Raw genomic sequence first — 23,811 nt, 5'->3', positions numbered from 1 at the left:
TGTTCCGCTTCAGTGGCTAGTTGAGCATACCGCAGTTTCTTCCTCTCATACGCCTCATCTACAGCATCCTCCTATGGCACTGTTAACTCTACCAGGTGAACAAGGCGTGCTGATCCAGACCACAAGACAATATCTGGTCGAAGGTTAGTGGTGGCAATCTCAGGTGGAAAAATAAGCTGTTGACCAACATCTGCCAGCATTTTCCAGTCTCTAGCAGCTTCCAGTTGTCCTGGGCGAGGATTGGTTTTAACACCTTTTCTTGGTGGTTGCTCTCCTGGGCGGAGGAATGTTGTCTTTTGTGTGTAATGTTTTGATGGAATAGGTGACAACTTATTGGTCATGTTACGCTTGTCTTCCAATGCTAAGGCCAAACATCGCAGCACCTGGTCATGGCGCCAAGTAAACCGTCCTTGGCTAAGAGCCACCTTACATCCTGTCAAAATGTGCCTTAATGTTGCAGGTGATGAACACAAAGGACATGAGGGATTCTCTCCTACCCAGAGGTTTAGGTTCTGTGGTGATGGGAGAACATCATATGTTGACCTGATGAGGAAACTGATCCTGCTCTGTTCCATTGACCATAGGTCTTGCCAGCCAATCTTGCGTTGTTCCACTCTCCCATCTCATCCATTCTCCCTGCTTGGCCTGGGAAATGGCCTTTATACACCTCATCCTCTCCTCCTGCTTTTGCACCTCGTTGACTACCAGCTTCCTCCTTTGAGCTGGGGCTGCCTTGTGCCATGTAGGAGGAGCTGAACTGAAACCAAGACCCCCTTTTCCATGCTGAACTTGCCCCATGATATCACCAATTCGAAGGGCAGCCTTTGCATCTTCCACAGCTTTCTTTGCCGCCCACTTTCTTCCAGTTTTCAACACAGGTGCTGCCTCCCTTACGCATTTATCGCATGACTCTACTAATGTCATTTCCAGTCTGACCTTGGCGCACTTAAACTCCTCAGTTAGAGCAGACTGGTAGCTGCAGTATTCCTTTACCGTAAAGTCCCACTCTGCTGAGGCAGCGTGGAACTCCCAACCATTTCCTGATGTATGAACTGATTAAAGCTTCCAGCTTCTCTACTGTTGTCAAAACTAGGCTTGTTACACATTTATCCCACGTGAATTATTAAATGTCTCACATTATATATAGCACAGATATAAAAGTCTGTTTGTATGTTTGTCGCTCTCAGCCTTCTGTCAAAGATATTTTTTGGTTCTGCTGTCCTAGTAACAATCACAACTTCCTGTTGCTGTTCTGTGCCTGTTTGACGCGGACAATGAGGGCGTTGCCCACGAGTGTACCTGTCAAACATAAGCCGTCTCAGGGATCGCTGCGTTCACAGTAGACCAAAAAACAGGCCAAAGCTGTCACAGAACCCCCTCTGGAGCAGGCCACTTAAGATGGCTGGACCTGGGACTGCAAAACAAAAAAGACCTAAACCGTCTCGGAGATAGCTTAAAAGTGGCTAGTGTAAATGGTATTAGAAAGAGATTGCTCTTGTGTGCGGTATGATTTCAGTATTGGCATGTGATACATTAAAATATTATGTGGTTATCAGTTTAACAAATTCGGCATGGTTCAACATTTGGCTTTGTGCATACCACTGCTGAAGATACACTAGAAATGAAATAGGTAGATTAACTTTCACAAACTGGTTGAACTTGACCTACAAATGACCTACAGTTAGCAGTTTAATGGTAATATTACACTTTAATTTCATAGAATAATATTTACAATTGAGATGCATGTTTTAAAATGTCCTTTGCTGTGTTTTACACTGAAATGTTCACACATTTATTTCTGAGTTACTGCAGTTGTAAAAAAAAAAAAAAAGTTTATTTTCTTCCCATGTCTATATAATCCACATAAAATTAGGATAAATAAAATATACAAGTAGATGACATGGCTTGCAACAAAGTATAAAGAGAAGCTGGATAAATACAGACTAGGACACACCATGTAACCATGCCGAATGTTAATAAAGCCTTTGTTTAGGATCTGAAGCAGTTGAACCATGCCGAATTTGTTAAACTGATAACCACATAATATTTTAATGTATCACATGCCAATACTGAAATCATACCGCACACAAGAGCAATCTCTTTCTAATACCATTTACACTAGCCACTTTTAAGCTATCTCTGAGACGGTTTAGGTCTTTTTTGTTTTTGTAAACGAAACAGTCCCAGGTCCAGCCATCTTAAGTGGCCTGCTCCAGAGGGGGTTCTGTGACAGCTTGGTGTTCATGGAAGGATAGCCAGGAGGAAACCACTGCTCTCTAAAAAGAACATTGCTGCCTGTCTGAAGTTTGCCAAAGAGCACATAGATGATCCACAAGACTTCTGGAACAATGTTCTCTGGACAGACGAGTCAAAGGTAGAACTTTTTGGCCTCAATGAGAAATGTTATTTTTGGCGAAAACCAAACACTGCGTTTGAACAGAAGAACCTCATCCCAACCGTCAAGCATGGTGGTGGGAGTGTGATGGTTTGGGGCTGCTTTGCTGCCTCTGGACCTGGACGGCTTGCCATCATTGACTTAACCATGAATTCTGCATTGTATCAGAAGATTCTAGAGCTGAACCAAAAGTGGGTCATGCAGCAAGACAACGATCCTAAACATACAAGCAGATCTACAAAAGAATGGCTGCAGAAGAAGAAATTCTGCGGTCTAGTCAAAGTCCGGACCTAAACCCCATCGAAATGTTGTGGCAGGACCTGAAGCAAGCTGTCCATGCAAGGAAGCCCTCAAATGTCAAATGTTGAAGCAGTTCTGTAAGGAGGAATGGGCCAAAATTCCTCAAAACTGATGGGAGAGACTGACCAACTGTTACAGGAAACGCTTAGTTGAAGTCATTGCTGCTCAAGAGGGTGCCACCAATTACTGAATCTAAAGGTTCACATACTTTTTCACACATGGATATTGAACGTTGAATCATTTGTGGATAAATAAATGTTGAAAAAGTATCATGTTTTTGTGTCATTTGTTTAAATCAGGTTATCTTTAAGATCTAATAACATTTTAGGTTTGAAATATGTGAAACATGTGAAAATCCTCAGGGGTTGTGGCAATGTGCCCCGTCCCTGTGTGCATTTGTGTGTTGCGTGCGTGTGTAAATGTTGGTGTATAGTCATTGGTACACGGGATATAAACGGGTCTGTGTTTCACATGTATTTAAAAAGTGTAGATTTGTATTTAGGCACGAGGAGAGCACAAATCACTTCACGTGCTGGTTAAATGTAATATGTGAGCACGGGGTTGCACAGAATTAATTCCCGTGCTGGGATTCAAGTGAATAATTAATTAGTAATTGAATCCCAGCACAACAGTATATATAGATGCACGTTTCATTCAGTCAGGGTTGGGTGTTCGGTGAGTGGAGAACGGGAGAGAGAGAAGGAGAAACTAAATAGAAAACAAAGTAAGAACGTAAATTAGAAGTGTTTTTCACTCACCGTGTTTGTTCGTCTGTCTGTTTAAGTTTAGTACGTTTTGTTTGTCTATTTATTTTGGCGCAAGTGCCGTGTCCAGTGTTTTTGTCTGTTCAAACCTTTTATTTTCTGTTCTGTTATTAAATGCTGAGCGAAAGCATTCACTCAGCTTCACCAAACCCCAAATCTCTGTCTGTTTATTTCCTGCATCTGGTCTGACGCCACCCACTCCGGCCGTCTTTGTGACAGGGGTTCACAAACCTTTTCTTGGCACTGTAAATCCTACCCCAAGCTGCAGACCCCTGAGTAATGAGATGGCAGTGCACGCTACAGTAACCTGCCAACCATGTACAGCTTGCAAATAAATGTAATTATTTATTTTCTCATAATGTCAAATTAAGATACAGTAGTTGCATATGTATAACTAAAGCATTCATATCTACTGGCAGATACCATTGGTTGTGCTCCGTCACTAAAATCACAGGTATTTCTGGTAGTTAGCAAAATTAGTATATACCCAACATGTTTTAACAGAATAGAACAGAGGCTATGAAGCAGAAAATTCAAGTTGACAAGTTAAGAGGGTTTCATTACCACTTACTGCACCTGGTTGTAATCGTTAAGTTCTGTTCAAACAGGTGGCTGAAGTGTTTTGGAAGACTCTGATGCCCTAGTAAACTGTGAGCAGAAACAGTAGTTAGTTATTGTGGACAAAATATACCAGAATCTATAGGCGCAGAGGCTAAATTCAAGTGTATTGCTCCAACTTAGCTATACTTTATTATTATAACAATGGGACAACATAATTTGGATTAAGTTTGCTCTTTCTGGCAACCATATTACTGTGCTTGTAAATTATACAAACTGTGTGCAGAAAATACCCCCAAAATAGTCAAACAACTTTACAAACCCAACACTATACTGAAATTGCTAGGCAACATACTTCAAGCCAGATCTTTTAAATTGAGAACATTTACCACACATTATCCCATAAAATCCATTCAACAATCTAGAAATAGAGTTTGTTCTAAAAGGACAGCAAGTGATTAACATAACAGACATCTCCTCATGTCTAAACTTATTGAAAAGCCATAATTTACAATACTTTTACTATATATATACACACTGTATAATCTACCACTGTATTTATTTAGAAACACTGCAATATAACTCTGCAATAACACATATTACAGCAGAGACCATTCTTGTAGCAGTGATTTATCGATTAAAACAACAAGAACGAAGTTCGCTGTAAATCTGAATGCCACAAGTGCTGTTTTATTTCCCCAAAACTTATTAAACAATTCTATTAATCTTATCTGTTATGCAGCTTCATTCGCTATGCACAGTATGCCTCACATGTCCTGTTTTGAAAGAGACCACGCTTGTTTAAAGAAAGATCTCAGTTGGCAAGACTAATTTTCGCATTGTCTATTATACTTTCCCTGGCTAAAGCTCCTTTCACACTTGCACTCCTACCCGGGTCCCGACCCAGATTCTGGCTTCCACAATCCTGCGTCGGGTGAAACCACATACCTGGGTCTACATGCTTTGATCCGGGTTGAGCGAGATAAAATGCATGACGGTCGTTCGTGAGCCCACACAATAACAAACAGCCACGCCTGTGTGAAGGTTTCACTTCCGCAAGGAACATTTCTGTTGATTATGTTTAGCCATATTTGTGTTGATTGAGACACAGTATGAGCCAGATTGCAGCAAGGATAAAGAAACATTTTCTCTAATCAACATTTGGGCCAACAGTTCAATCCAGAGAAGCTTAAACGGAAGTGTCCGTAACAAGCTGCTTCCGGGGCATTGATACGCGCATTGTGTACTTGTATATGTCACCCAGGTCAACCCTGCTTCATCAAAAGCAGTGTGAAATCGCTTAGCCTACTCGCATGACACCGGGTCTCGACCCGGGTAGGTTCTGACCTGGGTAGAGCATGCCAGTGTGAAATTCTGTTTTATATTTAGCATAATGGAATGGAAAATGCATTTAATAAAGAATGTTCAACCAGTTATAAAAACAAGACTAAAAACGATACACATCACTATTTTAACAAGCTCACATAGCAAACCCCAGAGTAATAGTAACAGCATTCTACAGTAGCCTTCAAACCGTTTCTGGCTTGCAAATAAAATGAATACATTATTAATGTCCCCTTAATGTAGAATTTTGATAGTTGCAGAAGCAGGACAAACATATGTTTAAAACACCCATAAAGGCAATAGGTCGCTACCACTGGCGGTGCTCGCTCAACAAAAACCATAAATACCACTTGCCCCCCCCCCCCCATTCATTGTGCTGTGACTGAGCAGTTTCATCCCTTGTATAACATGCACCTCTTGTATAACACACACTCCTTGTATTAAGCGCACCCCACCGGAATACTGTAAAGGATGCAAGTTATATTCCTAAAATTACATAACTACATCCCCCCCCCCCAATTACTTTACTCCTGATTTTATTTTACTCCTTATTTAGAATGTTCACTTATGTTCCACAGCAATTCCCTCCAACAGCTCAGATGAACTAAAGGTCACTGGGCATCCCTGGACCAAGCCAATTGCCTACACCCAGAAACTGGAAAGCGGATATCAGCAAGATAATCCCACGGGATTGCCAGAGCTAATGCAATGCTCCCTCTGGAACCTCCAGCAAGCCAGGACCCAAACCTGCACTTCCCTGACACCACACGGCCGTGCCTTTACCACGTGAACCATTCTGGGACCCAATGATACTAAATGTAGTAATTACCCAAACCACTGCAAACTCATCTTTCAAATTGAGAATGTTTTCCACATATTGCCCCTGGAAATCCATTGAAAAACCTAGAAATACAATTTAAGTACTTATTGTTGAAGGATAACATCACAGAACTCCCCTCGTCTAAAAAGCCGCATTTTACTAAAGTTACCATGGATCTACTGAATCAAATCTTAATTATGGATAGCAATCAAAAGTGCTGTTAAATACAGGACTATGGACTGTGTTAAGGGCCATTCACAAAACCCTGGTTTATGTGTGCGATTGTCACTTTCTTTTTAAACATAATCATGACTATTTTGATATGTACCAGGTTTTTAATTAACTGGGGGATTACCGCAAGTTATTTTCTTGCCAATCACACAAGCTGTCTGGGGAAAAATCTCCAGCCTCTTTTCTGAACGCCACATTGTGCATCTGTCTGTGTAATAATACCCCCCCCCTCAGTTATTATTGAGAACACCGGAATGTGACTGATAGGAGGATTTAGTGTGTGACCCTGATGCTTAAGATTTCTTCAGAAACAGTTCAGTGAACTTACTTTGGGAGCAATCGCCCAGTTCACATAATGTCAAAACAATCATGCTGTTTATAAAGAAATAAAGAACAATACTTACTGACAGCTGCGCAATGGAGGTTGCTGAAATATGTCAGCAGTTTTTAAATATCAAATTAAATGTATTTGTGCTGTAGAAGATTTTGCTTTATACTTAATACTTTTGAAATGTAGATCATAGTTTCTTCTGGCTGACAGTTTGTCTTTCTGATTACAAAAACCTTTTACTTACAATCTGTCAACCAAGCATATGTTTGTCTGGGCACTCTACAAGTAAATTCATGCATAACATGGTTTTCATTAACTTGTCATTGTCCCCAGCTACTGTAGTTTTCTTTTGTCTTGATGTCCCAGTGGCATTGTCGCTGCATTTTGTTTATTCCATTTGGTATAAATTAACAATGACATATGACATATTAAATATTAAGTGCATGCATGAAATACTCATGCACTTAACATCCTATGTGTGCCCAACCTCATGTGGGATATTTAAGTTAAAAATGTAAACTTTTATAAAAAAAAAATGATCAAATGCCTATGCAGAAATAAAATGAAATAAAGTAACATGTCACTGTGGTTGCTGCTGTGTACTGTGTGTACTGGTTGTAAAATATATTTTATACAATGTGTGGGACGACGTTTAAACTTAAGGCTTGTTCTGAAAAATGGGTTGAACATTTGGTCTGCTTTTATGACACATTTATAAGAATAAAAAAGTGCAGAATAATTAGGGCTTCCGATTTTCGGTTTTAACTGATTAAAATCAATAAAACACCCCTGATACAAAAAAAAAAAAAAAAAAGAAATCAGTGTATATCCAATAAACCTGAAAAACACTGGAAATGGTCACTCGATTCACGTTGACTGTATCCCTTTTCCTGTGAAATTAATGAAATACTTACAAAACAAATTCCCAGTGCAGTTCAGCAATGTCCCGCCTTCCTGACTTCTTGTATCCCACAATGATTCGTTCTGAATACTTTAAACCCACCCCAACTACTGGAGTGGCAGCAAATTCCTACATTTCTATTGGAGGATTGCAACACGCTTGCGAGATTTAAAACGAGATGTTCTTGCTCGCAAGGTTTAAAGCTATATTACAGTATGATAGGTAGCATTTACACGCCCGTGGGATTTAGAACAGAATTGCAAATTGTGGCGAAATGTAAAAAAAAAAAAAAAAAACACAGAAGAATGTGCCCGTAACCATAGGGATTTCGTTGTGGACATCAGCAAAGGAAAGAAGGTACAACTGAAGTGTGTAAGTACTGTCGAGTTACTCTACATATTACAACAACAAAAACCTAAAGTAACCGAAAACAATTTCATACAGTATATAAAAAGCCCAGAAAAAATGGGTGATTTACATATAACTCGAAAATAGCTAAAAATAAACACAGAAAAATTAAATGAATAAAAAACAAAAAACAGAAGCCAGAAAGCTAGAAAGCTGGGATTTAGCATTGGTTCTAGTAGAGGCCTGTGAGAAGAATGTCAAACTAAATTGTTCCCTCACTCCTGAGATGCTGGTTTCTCTAGGGCAGGCTTAAGGCATGTTCCCAGGGTACTACCTATACATGTTATGTGTAATAAACAGAGTTCTAGCAAGTTCCATGAGAACCAAATTAAATAGAAAATAAAATACAAAAGTGAAATACTGTTGTGCAAACTTCAGTATCAGGTTTCAAATTTAGCTTTATGAAATCTGCATATTAAAGTATAAATTAGAACTGAATAATATGCAAACTGTGTCTGTGTACATTATATACCATATGAATAACCTATAAATGTATGTTTCAGCCCTGTAGGTAAGCATTATTAATAGCTAATATAATTTAAATTAAAAAAAAATCTAATACAATTTAAATTAAAAAAATGTATTGATAAAGTTTAATATGGAAAGTGCTTGTCTGAGCCGCTGGACAAAGTATTTAAATATCTGATCATTAAACCCCATATAAAAATGATACTGCAGGGTAATTAGATTTATTTTGAAGTAAATTAAATATCTCAGAGGGCAGGGCCAGCAGGTGAGGATGCAGCAGCTATGGGGTGGCACTACATCCAAACACAAATTGCAACATGTAGAAATTATAATATGTAAATCACACTTCACACACTCCCTTTTAGGGTTTGGGGTTTAAAACAAAACAGGAGATGTGACTGTGACCACCACAGTATTTGTATGCAGCATGCCATTCTAGCAAAGCTCCAAGGGTGAAGCAGACTGTTACTCCATCAACGAATAAAGATGAGTTTCTTCATTTTTCTGCTTTTTGGTGTATTTCTCAATACAGTGGGTAAGTCATTTATAATTGGCACTGGACACAACCACACACACATATAATATACATATATATATATTAGTTACATGGTTCATTTCTTGTTTTTCTGGTTTAACTGATGTAAAGTGATATGAAAAATGTGTAAAACATTGTGATTTCTAATATTTATCGAATACATAAATTAAATACATTTACATCTGTAATTGTACATTCATGTATGGTATTACAATTAAAGTCAATTGAAAATAGTATTTTGCATTAGTAAACTCCAATAACCATGTCAATTACATTAAGATATGTCACATGCATTTTGGGACATGGATACTAGAGAAATGCCAAATTTAGATTATAAAACAACGTTAACGACTATTCATTTTTAACCCTTGCTAGCCCACTATTATGCAAACATGGATAAACTAAGCCATAAAACTAAATTATAATACCTTTAGTGTTCCTGCACAAAAATATATATGTTCCCATTTAAACAGAGCTTTTGCATTTCTTTTTTTTTTTTTTTTTTTTTTTTAATATAAAATGTTTAAGGTAACAGTGGTTAGTTTTTCAGATTTGTGGTTGGCACATTACAGGCGGATGTATTTAACCGTCATGAGTAAAACAAAATCTCAGTAACTTTCATTCTTTGTCCCACCCCCATCTTCCTGTCACGGAATTGGCTGTTTTGAACTTGAGGAAATACCACAACTAAGGTGTTTACAATACAAAGAAATTCCTGAAATATAATAATACTGTTTCAGTATTAGTGTAACGCACAACAGAGTTCCCCAGTGTCTGGTTTAGCTTATTGTTTATACCAGGGGTGGCCAACCCTGGTCCTGGAGACAAGACAGCAGGTTTTATAGGTAACCCTTAATCATTAATTTCTAAAGACTTGGAACAATTTCATGTTCACTAGTTAAGCAGTACCTTTTCAATGTAAGCAGTCATTTGTCCAATTAAGTAATTTAGAGATAATTTGGAACAAAAACCTAACCATCCTGCAGCTCTCCTGGACCAGAGCTGATTTCATTGAACAAGTGAACTTGCTAAATTGATCAACATATTCTTCAGAAATTGATGGTTTAAGGATACCTATAAAACCTGCTGGATTGTGGCTCTCCAGGACCAGGGTTGGCCACCCCTGGTATACACTGTACTAGTGTTCCAGAAAAAAAAAAAATCATGTAACACAATTGATACCTGTTGTAAACAAAGGTGCTGAATATACCATATTGTTCACAGTGGACTAATTAAATGTTAAATAGCCCACTGTATTAGTGTAACTGTATGTACAGATTTCTAAACCCTAAATTTAAAACAACTGGAAAAAAATAATCACCAAAAGAGAGTTGAAGTTGTCTTTGCAGAATAATATGTAACTGTCACTTTAAAGAAGACTCCCAACTGTTTTAATGAAAACAACATTACTGGCCCACAGCTGTATTAAATATATCAGAGACGGTAAAGGAAATGGACTAGCTACTTCAGACAAGACTTGTTAGATGTTGAGGGACTTTTTAATTGGGTCAGTTGCAGAAATATATTTCCAAACAAAGACCAATCCAAGTAACATAGTGTTTTTGCAGTGCTTGTAAACATATTCCATTAAAAGTGTATAGAAAAAAAATGAGAGATACATATTTCAATAACTTCCTCTGTAGCTTGTTTCCTTTATAGTGGTTATTGAGTCCACAGGCACAGCATTTCTGTTGTCGAAAATGATTTATAAGACAACAGGTATTCTGGGAAAATGGTGCCCACAGATCTTGTTTTACACTCTACAGTACAAGTTTATGTATCCCCCATAGGCAGATATACTGTAGTATTTCAGATACTTTGTGTGTATCTCAATGTGTAAGAGATGTCATCTCAATGCTGAGCATTGGCTGCTCAAACTGTGTAAATTGATTTCTCTAAAAAGATACTCTATGCACAGTGTTGCTTCAATCACAAAAATGAAGGTTAAACTCTGGAACTGTTATTAGTTATAAATGTCACTCAAGACTGGGACATGAGTTTGAAGTACATCTTTTTGAAGCACACATGTTTACTGCATTAGACATCACCAGCTTCTGCAACACACAATATGCAAAGTCAAAATGGAAGTGAGTTTCCTGTTTCACATTTAGTCATGTGGCCACATTTTGTGTGAACAGGTGCTTCAGATAAAAGTTTCACTTAGATAAGTACCTTTTTATGTTATACAACTGTGGATTGCAGGACAGTGATTTATTTTAAGAATAAAAGTCTCAGAGATGCAACATATTTACTAAGCTACTTTGAAATTGATAAACTGTTACTGATATAAAAAAAAAAGTGTCATCAGTAACAATTGCCGATCCATGCAGAACAATTTAAACACCTTTCAGACTTGTGGCGGCGAACAAGTGCTATCGTAGCGGCCCTATTTACAATGTTATAGCAAGTTAGTTTTTCCATTTTTTTCTGAGTATCTCTGGTGTCTCCTTGTACCGTATTCAAAGGTTGTGGGTTCAACCCTCAAAAGAGCTTGCCTTAGGCTTAATTGAACTGATAATTTGCTTAATTAGACTTTTTTTTACTTGTTTTTCAGCTCTTAAACAGTTGCAGTTCAAGTTACTTATTAAAAGTTATAGCTAACTTGAAATATGCAACTGTTCAAGAGCTGAAAACAAGTAAAAAGGTTTAATTAAGCAAATTATCAGTTCAATTAAGGGTCTAGTTAAGTAATAGAGAGCTCAGTTGGAATGAAAACCAGCAGACACGGGGTCATCAGGACCGAGTTTGAGAAGCCCTGGTATAAAGGCACAGGTACTGCTCCTTTGACCATATACATGTCATCATATGGTTTCACATGGGAAATATTTGTAGTATTTTATGGGGATGTATCAAAGTGCTCACTATAGACACATTGAATATGTATATCTGGATATACAGGGGGTCTTTAATGCTTTGACTGTGCATCTACATCTTATTTAAGATAAACATGTAACACCATAGAAAAAAAAAACACCAGATGTCCAGTTTCTGAATGTCTTGAATAATCTGCTGCATATGCACTTCCATCACAGTGTAAAGAATAGACCAAACTCCTTACTTAGTGTGACAGGCTCTGCAATATATGTACTGTAGCATATGTTATGCCTTAGACAGTCATGGTTCAGTAAATATTCAAGTAAAGTCTTTTAATTACTTCAGGCTTCACAAGAGACGATGAAGATGGTTCAAGAATATTGAGTTTCATTAATAAAGAGTCTTTATTGAATCTACCTTTTAGCAGCTGCTGTGCAGTTGTCAATCGTGTCACATTTATTCACCAGGGCCCTGGTGCACTAGCATTGATTATGAGGATTGAGGAAACTTCTCACATACATTCCTCGTCGTTTGTTCTTTAGATTAGACAGCAAGATTGCTTTTTTATCTGATATCTACACAAATGTGAGATATGGAAACATATTTTTAATTGCTGCTGTACTATCAGAGAGTGAATATTCGCATACCCTATTATGTTAATAGGCATATAAAACAGAAAGGATTTTGTAAAAAAAACATCATTAAGACATTGCTTTTTCAGTTTTAAAGTAAATATATTATTTCAAAAGATCATGGTACATACCTCTGAAGGTGTACAAAGAATATCTTTCTAAAACAAATAAATGCTGTTTGTGTTCTCATTCTTTTATGGCAGCTTATTAAACCCAATATGACAGCTTATTAAAACCGTGTCTGCATTTTAAACTAAATTAGTTCAAATTCATTTTAGTGAGTAACTTAGTTTGCACGTTGAGGAACTGAATTAAAAATAGACATGCCTACAAAAAATGATTGTACTGAATTGTTCAAGGCAGGTGTGCTTAATCAAGTGGTTCAGTAGTCTGCGGTTAGAAAAAAAAAAAAAAAAAAACGATATCAAAGTACCTGAACCCTTTCATTTGGGGACAATCCCACAACGTTTCTGTGGGCCCACAGGTGTAGTCGTGGAAGTGGGCTGTCGTAATTAGAGAGAGCAGTACTGGAGGCAGTCCTCCCAGCACCCAACCAAACACTCCTCACATTCTAATAACAATAACAAAAAGTATTTATTGGAAATATATACATCACATATGCATATTTAGAAACTGTTTTAAATAATAAATATTTATATAAAAACTAACCAAACTACAATCTTTATAAGTGAAAATACATTTTAAAATACGAATTCCTCTGTTTAAACATAAAAATACTATTTTGTCTATACATTTGCCAGCTTTGCTGTCATTAAAAAGCAATCAAGAATTACTACCATTTTTAGAAACTTGCTTCTGTTAACATGTCACTTAATTCACGTCAACACGCACAGTTAGGTGCTATGGCACATTGTGCTGCAGAGAAAGTTGCTGACCATCCTGCGTCCGTCTGCAGCAATACTCTGTTGTACAATGTATGCTCGATATAGTGTCTGTCCTCATTCATATTAGATCCCACTGGCAAAAGGTTAACAAGCACCCACGCTATCTAAAGTGCCCCCCCCCCCCATTCATTTTTTCAATATCTTACAAGTCAAAAACAAATTAAGTATTATTGATGCATATTTAGTTCATTGTTTATCTGTAGTAAAATAACATTTTTAAAAAAAGTATTTTGCCATGGTGACTCGAGCTTGCAAGCAGCCAGCATAAAATGTAATATTCACAGCATTTTATGGTATGGAGATCAAAAGTGAAAACCGCGCCTGAGGCTTGTCTGAGCTTCTGGACAAACTATTTCACTTTAGAAATTATAATGTGGAGATCAGAATTCAACCACTGTAAGAGATTTGAGCCAATCATTTAACAAATACTGTATCCGGGTCGTGTAGGTTGCTGTGGGATCATTTGAATATATATTATATACAATATATAACCCTAGTGATGCTGCATTGATGATTTCACAGTGACGCTCTTATCCAAATACCTGCCTAGGTAAAGAGAAGAACATAAGCAGCCAGGTGCTATTTTTAGCAAATACAGTAATTGTTTTTGTTTAAGATACACAAAGTCTACCCTCCAATGAGTATAGGGGATATCAGTACTTATTTTTGGTGTTACTGTATCCACAAAGCATTTAAATAGCCAACATATACTGTAGTTTTATTGACAAATCGCTCCCAAGATATAGTGACCCTATTCTGAAGTACTGTACAAAGAAAACAATTCAGAGAAACTCTTATTCTTGCCACTTTTACAATTGTTCTATTCCTGTCAGAAAATGTTCTGAAAGAAAGCCAATCGAGATTCCAGTAATATATAAACAAGTCATTCACAGTTTGCAAGTCATTCATGCGTACATCGAATTTGTGCAAGTGTCAGTCAAATTATAGCCTTTAATTGCTCAGCCAATCAGGTGTCAACACAGTAATATGAAAAATAACCATGGCATTCACAGTGTGTGACAACACATTGTAAAATCATGTAGTTTAATCAGATTAAGATGAGCATTTCCTAAGGTATAGCCATCAACAGCAAACAAGTTGTCAAAAGAAGTAGGTTACCCTACACCATTCACAGTATTACTATGTAAAATAATGTGTTCATCTTGTTCAAGCAGTAAACACATCTGGTTGTCTTTATTTGGTTTTCCATAGTAAAAGCATAGCAACGTGTAATAAAACATTGTGAAAGCATGATAAAGCATAGGTAAGCATTGTAAAACACAGACAGATATATCAAACCTGGGTAAGCTATAGTAAATAACCATGGGAAACATCTAAAAATATAGCACCATACTGGGATAAAAGGGGACCCCTGGTGGCTGGGTAACTAAAAAAGGAAATGTTGTTGGTTAGTATCTATATATCTATATATATCTATATATATATATATATCTATATATATCTATATATATCTATATCTATATATATCTATATATATATATATATATATCTATATATATATATATATATATATATATATATATATATATATTATATTATATTATATTATATTATATTATATTATATATATATATATATATATATATAGTGGTTGTTAAATCTACCTATTTCAGTATTATTTATTTTATTATTTGTTTATTTAGCAGACGACTTACAGAGACTAGGGTGTGTGAACTATGCCTCAACTGCAGAGTCACTTACAATTACGTCTCACCCGAAAGACAGAGCACAAGGAGGTTAAGTGACTTGCTCAGGGTCACACGAGTCAGTGGCTGAGGTGGGATTTGAACCGGGAACCTCCTAGTTACAAGCCCTTTTCTTTAACCACTGGACCACACAGCAGTGTAGCAGGAGTGTTGTGTTACAGTGTGGGTATCCACGGAGAAATGAGAGAGACCCAGCGGGTTTGATGTTGAAACGCAGCTCAGGCGTCCAGTTTCTATTGAAGTACACACAGGCAGTGCAGAGGATGGTGACTGCCACAAGGATATCAACAATGGTAGGCCTAGTGCAGAAGGACATGTACATAGAAACACAAAACAAAACACTGTACAAAAACAACTAAGAAAACAAAAGGTGGCCAAGCTTGGGTCGTGCACTACTCTTGCTACACAGGGAGGTCTCGCACCAGGAACCTTCTTCCTAACACAAATAAACTATACTTTCTGGATGGTTCACTCTGGATGGTTCACTCACCCTGATTCAGCCACGCAGTCATGAGGTTTTCAGCTTGATAACAAAGGACTGGCTTTTTCAGCTCTGTTTTAAAAGGCATGTGGCCAGGGTTAATTGATAATCAAGTAGTCAATTAACACCTGGCCACCTGCTGCACATTACGTTTCAATTAGGCAGGGAGGGAAGTCTAATCTCCCAGCCATGCCATATCTAGCACACACTTTATTTTACAAAAATTAAACACATTATATTTCTAATCAAACAAACTCATATTTTCTTTATAAACCCAACCAAAAAAAAAACCAAAACATTATTTACAGGGGCAGGCCTTAGCCACGCCACAAGCAGTCACCAGCAAATAATTTAGCAATTGTTTGTCAATGTAAACAACTATGGGAAATGCTATAGTGACATGGAAATCAGACGAGAAAGCATGTGCCTCCCTAACGTTTGAAATTGTGTGTGCGGATTCATGCCTGGTTTGTGTCATAGCCCGTTGAAAGGTGTCTCCTGTCTGAGTTTGTGAAGCAGTGGGGTTTCCCTAATTTAAAGTGTTGCCGAAGACTGTGTAGAGTTTTGAACAAGTTTTGTCTCATGTGCTGCACTTAACCCAGCAATATATTTTCCATCAGTCACAGGTGTTTTGATGTGTTATATTCTCATATCCTGAGTCTACACTGGAATTTATATAACCACAGATATTAACACTAAACTTGAATGAAACTCAAACTTTTCAGCTGATTCTAGTGTCTGTATGTTGTGTTTTAATAATAGCTCCACTTTACATGCATTCTGACCAAAAGAACTACCAAGTAGTGGTAGTTTCTAAATCAATTAGAAAGATACCGAGTGACATTAAACTGAAAAGTTCTCCAACGACGTTGGAAAATATGTTACAGTACGTATATCGCAGAGCCTGTCACACTAAGGAAGGGGTTTGGTCTATTATTTACACTTTTACTCTGGACATCTGGTGTTTTTTTTGTTTTTTTTTCCTATGGTGTTACATGTTTATCTTAAATCAGATGTAGATGCACAGTCAAAGAATTAAAGACCCTCTGTATATCCAGGTATACATACTCAATGTGTCTATAGTGACCACTCTGGTAAATCCCCATAAAATACTAAAAATATTTCCCATGTGAAACCATATGATGACATGTATATGGTCAAAGGAGCAGTACCTGTGCCTTTATACCAGGGCTTCTCAAACTCGGTCCTGAGGACCCCCTGTGTCTGCTGGTTTTCATTCCAACCAAACTCTCCATTACTTAACTATACCCTTAATCGAACTGATAATTTGCTTAATTAGACCTTTTCACTTGTTTTCAGCTCTTGACCAGTTGAACATTTCAAGTTAGCTATAACAAGTCATCTGAACTGCAACTGTTTAAGAGCTGAAAACAAGTAAAAACAAAAGGTCTAATTAAGCAAATTATCAGTTCAATTAAGGGTATAGCAATTGAGAGCTTGTTTGGAATGAAAACCAGCAGACACAGGGGGTCCCCAGGACTGAGTCAGAGAATCCCTGCTTTATACTCTATAAACAGACTTGGCTATAATACTTAGAAAAATGTTGGGCAAAAGGTTTGGATATTTTCTCTCCATTATAATTACTTTTGAGCCAACTAGTATTCTAAAAAAACTAAAAAATAAGAAGACGACAGTGAACCCGTGGACCCAGAAACCTAAGCAACCACATGCTGCTGTGAATGCATTTAAACATGATTTCTGTTCTACAAAGTTTCACATTTGTAGCTGCTAAAAAAATATTTTGGCCTTTCAATTTTAGTTAAATTGCTGATTAAAACAAATGTTATTGTACATTATCATGTTTTAGAGACTGTGAAAGCAGAAGAACTTGTGTTGGTCCACCATTTGTGAGTGTAAAAGTTACTTGGATACCCAGATATGTTATTATTTTCTTGTTTATCTACAGATCTTTTAAGAATCACAGTTGTCTCGAAAGTAATTAATATTTTTTGTGAAAGAAGTGTTAATCTTTTTTTCTGTTTCTCTAATAGTATCTGAGAATTCCAAGAGGATCTTAATACATAAAAATGTCACAGGTGTGCTGGGTAAAGAAGCTGTCTTCCAATGTGAATATACCGGAATGGAAAATGTAGCATATTCCAGCTGGTTTACAAAAACAGATACAACAAAAGTCAAAGTGGCTGGCTATACTATAGAGTCCTATGTAAATAACAAACGCTTTAGTTATCCACAGTCTAACAAAAACCTCACTGTCAAGATTACTGGAACTCAGCTTGAAGATGAAAATATATATATTTGTGCTTTCTCTACTGCTGCACAAGAACTGGAAGAAACACTTTATCTCACGGTTTTAGGTAAGACATTTTTACAAATTTTATATTTTTGTGTAACGGACATGATTTTTTTTTTTACACAAACTGTCTCACACCTGATAATAGGATGTGGTGCTTAAAGAAGCAGACATACATGCACAAACCACAACCTCTGGGGACACAGTCTGCTCTGGAAAAACCAATAGTGTTTGAAAACGATTTAAAGATCATGTTGTTTTAAACACCTCAAGTAAAACTAACTCTTATTATGCATGTATAGTTGATCATGTCTGAGTTATGTGTTTCATTGGACATTAACAGGTGGCAGCAGATGGATTAGCTTCACAATATATTTCTTTCCAGTGCAAACTTAGCACCTGATAGCACATGTTAAAGTAGCTGCCCCTGACATTTTCATCATGTTTGAAATCAATCTGAGTGGTTCTTATTCCATTTATTGTTTTGTTATCTTTTTTTGATAAGTCATTGTTAAGGTGTTTTCAACAGAAAAGGAGCTTTCAGTTCTCGACGTAGATACATGTAACAGCTAGAACCACCAAAACGTCTTTGTAAACTTGAGCCAGAGACATCTAGCGATCTGTGACTTTCACTTTCGTTTTTCCAGTACTACACGGCAGTGCTCCAGGTGCTGCCGGAACTATCGATATCAATCGAACTATTCAGAATGATGGCAATGGACAGTTTATGACGAGTAAGCTTGTTGGTTGGCAGTGAATTAGACTGATTTGTTTTTTTTCTTTTTTCGTCCACTCTGGGTTTTTTTTTTTTATATATATAATAGGCATAATACTGCCTGCTTATCATCATTATTATTATTATTATTATTATTATTATTATTATTATTATTATTGTCTAGTTTCACGATTGCATATTCAGTTGTTAGCGCTTTGCTTTGTTGGTGTATCATATAGTAAACAAACAGATGTTTTGGGGAAATTGCAGCATTTGTATTGAATCATCGTTTCAAATGTAATTGCGAAAAAGTCGGACCCGCTGCCGATATTTTTTGGGCCCCCAGCCGCTACTACTAATGGCCAACTCAGTTAGTTCTGCGTAAGAATACTTGGGATATTTATCTATTCAGGGATATCATTATATTGAACTGACAAGGGTCTGAATGCGGCAAAACATGCAAATAAATTACCCTCTACAGTTGTTATGCATTTATTCAAATGTCCCAAAATGTGTTGGAAGACAGTGTATACCGTATGTGTGTCATGAGGTAGTAGGCACTACTACAATGTGCCAACGTGTTTTTTGTAGGGGTTATGCTTCATCACATTGGTCAGCCAGTGATTGTAGGCTTCGAGGAACCTCTTGTCTGAGGTTGATTAACTCAATCATCCTTACACTGTGCCAACCAGGGTCTTTTTCTCACAGATCACAGCCAGTATGTCTAGACAACATGTGACATGCAAATCATAACACAACAAAGTCAGCTTGCTGTGACGGCCATAAAGGGTTTTTTTTTTTTCTTTTGGAAGCTACACTATACTAACAGATATCAAAGTCTGTGTGCCCAAGCAAGATATGAAGACTGGAGTGAGCTGTGATATAGGAGCCTGTAGCACACAAAATGTTTGCCTACATTCTAGGTTAGGCTATAAATCCTTTGGTACAGTGATGCACAGAGGAATAATAATTGGATCACTTACAGATACAGTCATAAATCTCAGCCTTGTCCTGTGACTGCACCACAGCAAGGGCCGGGGTTGGATTTTCTGACCTTTACATTATAAGCTACTATATGTATGCTTACAGATGACATTGTCTGCTATATATAGTCAGCATTAAAATATTTAAAAATGAAAAACATATAGCTTTTTGTGAAACAAAAAATAAACACCTAGGTGGGAATTTTTAATCTAGCGAAATCGCAGAGAATAAAGTAACCAAACCAGAAATAAAGGACTCCGAAATTGTGTTTAAGATTGTGCTTCTGAGCCTGAAGTTGTTTCCTATCAGTTTTATAGTTGTAGTGGGTGTTTTTTTTTCCTTTTAGACAAATAGCCCTAATAACAATTTTGAAAACCTAGCTTTGAGAATCTAGCTTTTTATAGCCAACTGTTTAAATATATTTTCAATTCTTTTCAACTTTTAAAGTTCCCCCAGATGTCTACATATCCAGCTCAGCACAAACAGAAAATGAAGATGAGTATCAATCTATTGAATGCACAGCCTTCAATTCCAAACCAGCCGCTAATATCTCCTGGGTTGTATCTGGCCTTATTGCGGACAGCATTACACAAACAACAAATAAACACCTAAATGGCACATTCACCCAGAGGAGTGTATACAGATTCCCTACCTATTTACATGAAGGAAAGGATATAACTTGTATGGTAGACCACCCAACATTTACTGAGGTAAAGACGATGATGATACAAGTGCCATCCTACAGTAAGTATTTTTAATTTAATTGAAACTCATTCTATGTGTCATTTGGTTTAATGTCTTTCCTGAAGCAGTCTAGGTCGAACAAAACCTACAGTGAATACATAGTGTACAAGTCCTACCTTGCAAGCATGGTTTAAATTTGCATTAAACCAGGAAACAACTTACTCAAACCTATTAATCTTGAAGGCACAGGTACAGCTGGTATCAGAAGTCTTTGTCTGGAATTTGTTTAGTCTTGGTGAGAGTTTCTCCCAGTACTTATGGCCTATCCTGGATATTCACATAATGTCCTGTGCTCCTATGAGAAAGGTTGAAAGAAAGGTTTGTGTTTCCATACCCTTAGCCTTGTTAAATGTGTAACAGGGCAGAAGCTGGGTGGGAACCGGCAACCACACACACGCCTTAGCCACTATGCTAAAGAGCCAGGCTCGTCTGCATTTGTGGTTATAGCATTCTTAACCTCAGCTCACCGAAATTGGCAGAATCCTTAACAGGCCATCACACAACCCTGCCTGTTAACTGTTTCCCTTAAACCTTGGTTATGAAATCTGAGTCACCACTCCAGCGGTAACACAGGGCGGCGAACCCGCAACCAAGCCTATGGAAGCGAGTGTCTTAAGCACTATGCAAAAGAGTCAGGCCAGTCTGCATTTGTGGTTATGGAGCTTTTATCTTTATTTCTCCAGCCAGGGACAGAAACCGTAACAGCACTGCATCACTCTGTTACAAATGAATTTATTTATTCAGAAGTACAAGCTCAAATGTGTCCAGTATTTCTTCTACAAACCTGAAATGTTACAAATTCTGACACTACTAAAATGCCTTATTTTCTTTTTACCATAGCTGTCCCAAACATGACCGTGCAAATATATACAACAAATGAAAATGAAACTGAATATAAAACTATTGAATGCACAGCAGCTAAAGGCAAACCAGCAGCAAAGATCGCATGGGTCCTCCCTGAAAACAAAAGTGGGGAAATCAACTATGGTATTACAGCAGACAATGGGACTGAGACAGTTACCAGCACATATCGATTTCCAGCACATCTGCATGAGGGGCAGAGCATCAATTGTGTAATAGAACACCCTAAACTTGCCATCAAAGAGGTGAAAACCATATCACTTCCAGCTTATTGTAAGTATTGATTCAAATGCAATTACCACATAATCCTGGCTTTGTTCTAATCATGTATCATCTATTTTTGCTCTTGAAATTGCAGTGCATTATATAATTACTTGAAAGGATGGTGAATACGGTCTATTTTTTTTATTTTTTATTTTTTAGTAAATACTTTGGGGTAGGTTTACTAAAGTGTTGCGCCTGTCGTAATAGTTGCAAAACAGCTGCAAACGAGTCGGAAGTCTTGGGTGAAATGTGCTAGACATGAGCAATGTTATTTGTGACTTTTTAGGGAATGCTTTGCAGCTGCAGTTTCTGTTTGTGGTTCAAACATAGATGAATATGTAATTATGGGCATTCCTGCAAAAATTCGCAAAAAAGGGGGTGGAGATAGAACCATTTTTTTTTATTTGGGGGGGAAGGTGGGGGCCCCACTATAGATTCAGATGGGATTAAACTGCCTTTCATTTATATATATATATATATATATATATATATATATATATATATATATATATATATTGTAAAACGACTCCACTCACTCGGGTTCGTTGCCCCTTTAAGAATCCGACCCAACACACAGAAATGGCGTTTTCAAGCGCTGACGCGCTATATTTTAATAAACACAAAATAAAACAAATACAAAATAAACACCTAGCTCCTCTTGGAGCGCTAACTATACAGGTTTTTCCCTCACTAACTTGCAGGATGACTGAGCCGTTAACACAGCACTTACTTCTCTTTTTCTGGCTACTCAGAGACAGAGCACCTCATCTGCCTCCTTTTACTCAGCAGCCTCGAGCAGACTGCCTGCTCTCCTTTTAAACCCTGCACCTGGCTCTAATTCCCCCAATAATGCCCAGGTGCGGATGATAATTAATAATAAAACAATTAACAAATGATTAACTAAAAGGCAAAACAATTAAACAAAACAATAAAGCAACACAATCAAACAATTAACAAAAGGTGCATTCTCACATGTTTCTCTCGCAGGGAGGTTTTAACCCCCTCCCTGCTGTCTCTCACAACCCGCTGTCTTACAATATATATAACAGTATTAAAATAGGTAAAATGAAGACAGAACAGAATGCATTGTACAGATGATACTTACATTTAACAAAAACAATGTTATTTTGATTCTTGCACCCTTGCATGTATAGACATTATCTTTCAGACACCCTCTGCTCCAGCAAACCACAACTCAACTCCCGCTATTTATTTGAACAATGTCGCGCAACTCTCGCAATGTATAATGCTAGAGACTCGGTAAGAAGATGCAACAAATATTTAAATTAGTATATTGCAGCTGTCTTCATTGACATACCTTCTCTTAGTACATATGACAAAATGTTTACTTTGTTACGTGTCGCAACGAAAATGCAAATTGCTGTCTGTTTGCGCTGCGACTGGCTCATCTTAGTAAACCTACCACTGTGTGTAATGAAAGTTCTAGAAGACTCATTGTTAATTTGATGTCCTTCACAGAAAATAATCATGTGATGCTTGTCTATTGCTTTCTGTGACAAACACATGATGTCATTGGTTGCCATGTTTCATAGCTATGGGTGTTCACAGAATGCATGCACTCTGCTCTAACGTGGTCTCAATTTAGCAGCACAAAACACTACCCAATTTGTCACAACTGCCATTGAGCACAGTCTAAAAAAAAGAGCGGCCAAGGACGGGATCAACATCAAGTTTTCTTTCCATGAAACCCTTTACAGCTGTTTTAGAAATGGTTTATTAATTAATTCAAATTTTAAAGCACTGTTTAACCAACAAGAATATTTCTAAACATACCCCAGAAAACAGTTTTGCAAATAGGGTTCCAAGGAGACAGAATTTCTCCCTCTCACATTTAGAGGTTCTTCCAGGGTAGACTCGAGACATTTTTACAGCATTGCCAATGCTTGTCTTATCCCTGCTCTGTTGATGAATAGAGATGTAGTCTCCTGTGCTGTCATGCACACCAGAATTGATTAATAGTTCTGGATTGTATTTCTTTTCCTTATAGGACAGTACACCCTAAGATAATCATGGTATTAAAAACATGCCAAGGCAAATGTTGCAAAACTAATAGAGAATTCTACCGTTTTGCTGCCAAGAAACATAAACAGCAACAGATCATTATACAGGCCAACAGAGATAATCTATTTGTTAAAAAGTTTTTAAACTAGAGCATGCATCACTGATTCATTACAGTATACACTGTAATGAGATTTAGATCGAAAGATATTCTCATCATTCCATAAACAGCACTGTATTGTTTACGTTTTTTAAATAAATATACAATAAGGTTTGAGTTTTCATTCCACCCAATCTTATTTTTCCATGTTGAACTCATTTAAAACGATTTAAGTGTC

At 37.2% G+C, this 23,811-nt stretch overlaps 1 protein-coding gene across 1 annotated transcript in view; it reads left to right on the top strand.

The window, feature by feature from the left end:
• Positions 1 to 8,927: 8,927 nt before the first annotated feature.
• LOC131737744 (uncharacterized) overlaps positions 8,928 to 23,811 on the top strand; it is a 35,920-nt gene continuing 21,036 nt past the window's right edge. The window contains exons 1-4 of the mRNA XM_059028665.1: positions 8,928 to 9,055; positions 17,627 to 17,950; positions 20,033 to 20,329; positions 21,170 to 21,463. Coding sequence (XP_058884648.1) covers positions 9,007 to 9,055; positions 17,627 to 17,950; positions 20,033 to 20,329; positions 21,170 to 21,463 — 964 coding nt within the window. The 5' untranslated portion in view covers positions 8,928 to 9,006. The remainder of the gene's footprint in view (positions 9,056 to 17,626; positions 17,951 to 20,032; positions 20,330 to 21,169; positions 21,464 to 23,811) is intronic.

This window comes from Acipenser ruthenus, chromosome 8 (assembly GCF_902713425.1).
Source record: "Acipenser ruthenus chromosome 8, fAciRut3.2 maternal haplotype, whole genome shotgun sequence".
In the NCBI taxonomy this organism is placed as follows: Eukaryota; Metazoa; Chordata; class Actinopteri; order Acipenseriformes; family Acipenseridae; genus Acipenser; species Acipenser ruthenus.
The sequence above is the reverse complement of the archived record's forward strand: the minus strand, read 5'-3'. Positions and strand labels throughout refer to the sequence as shown.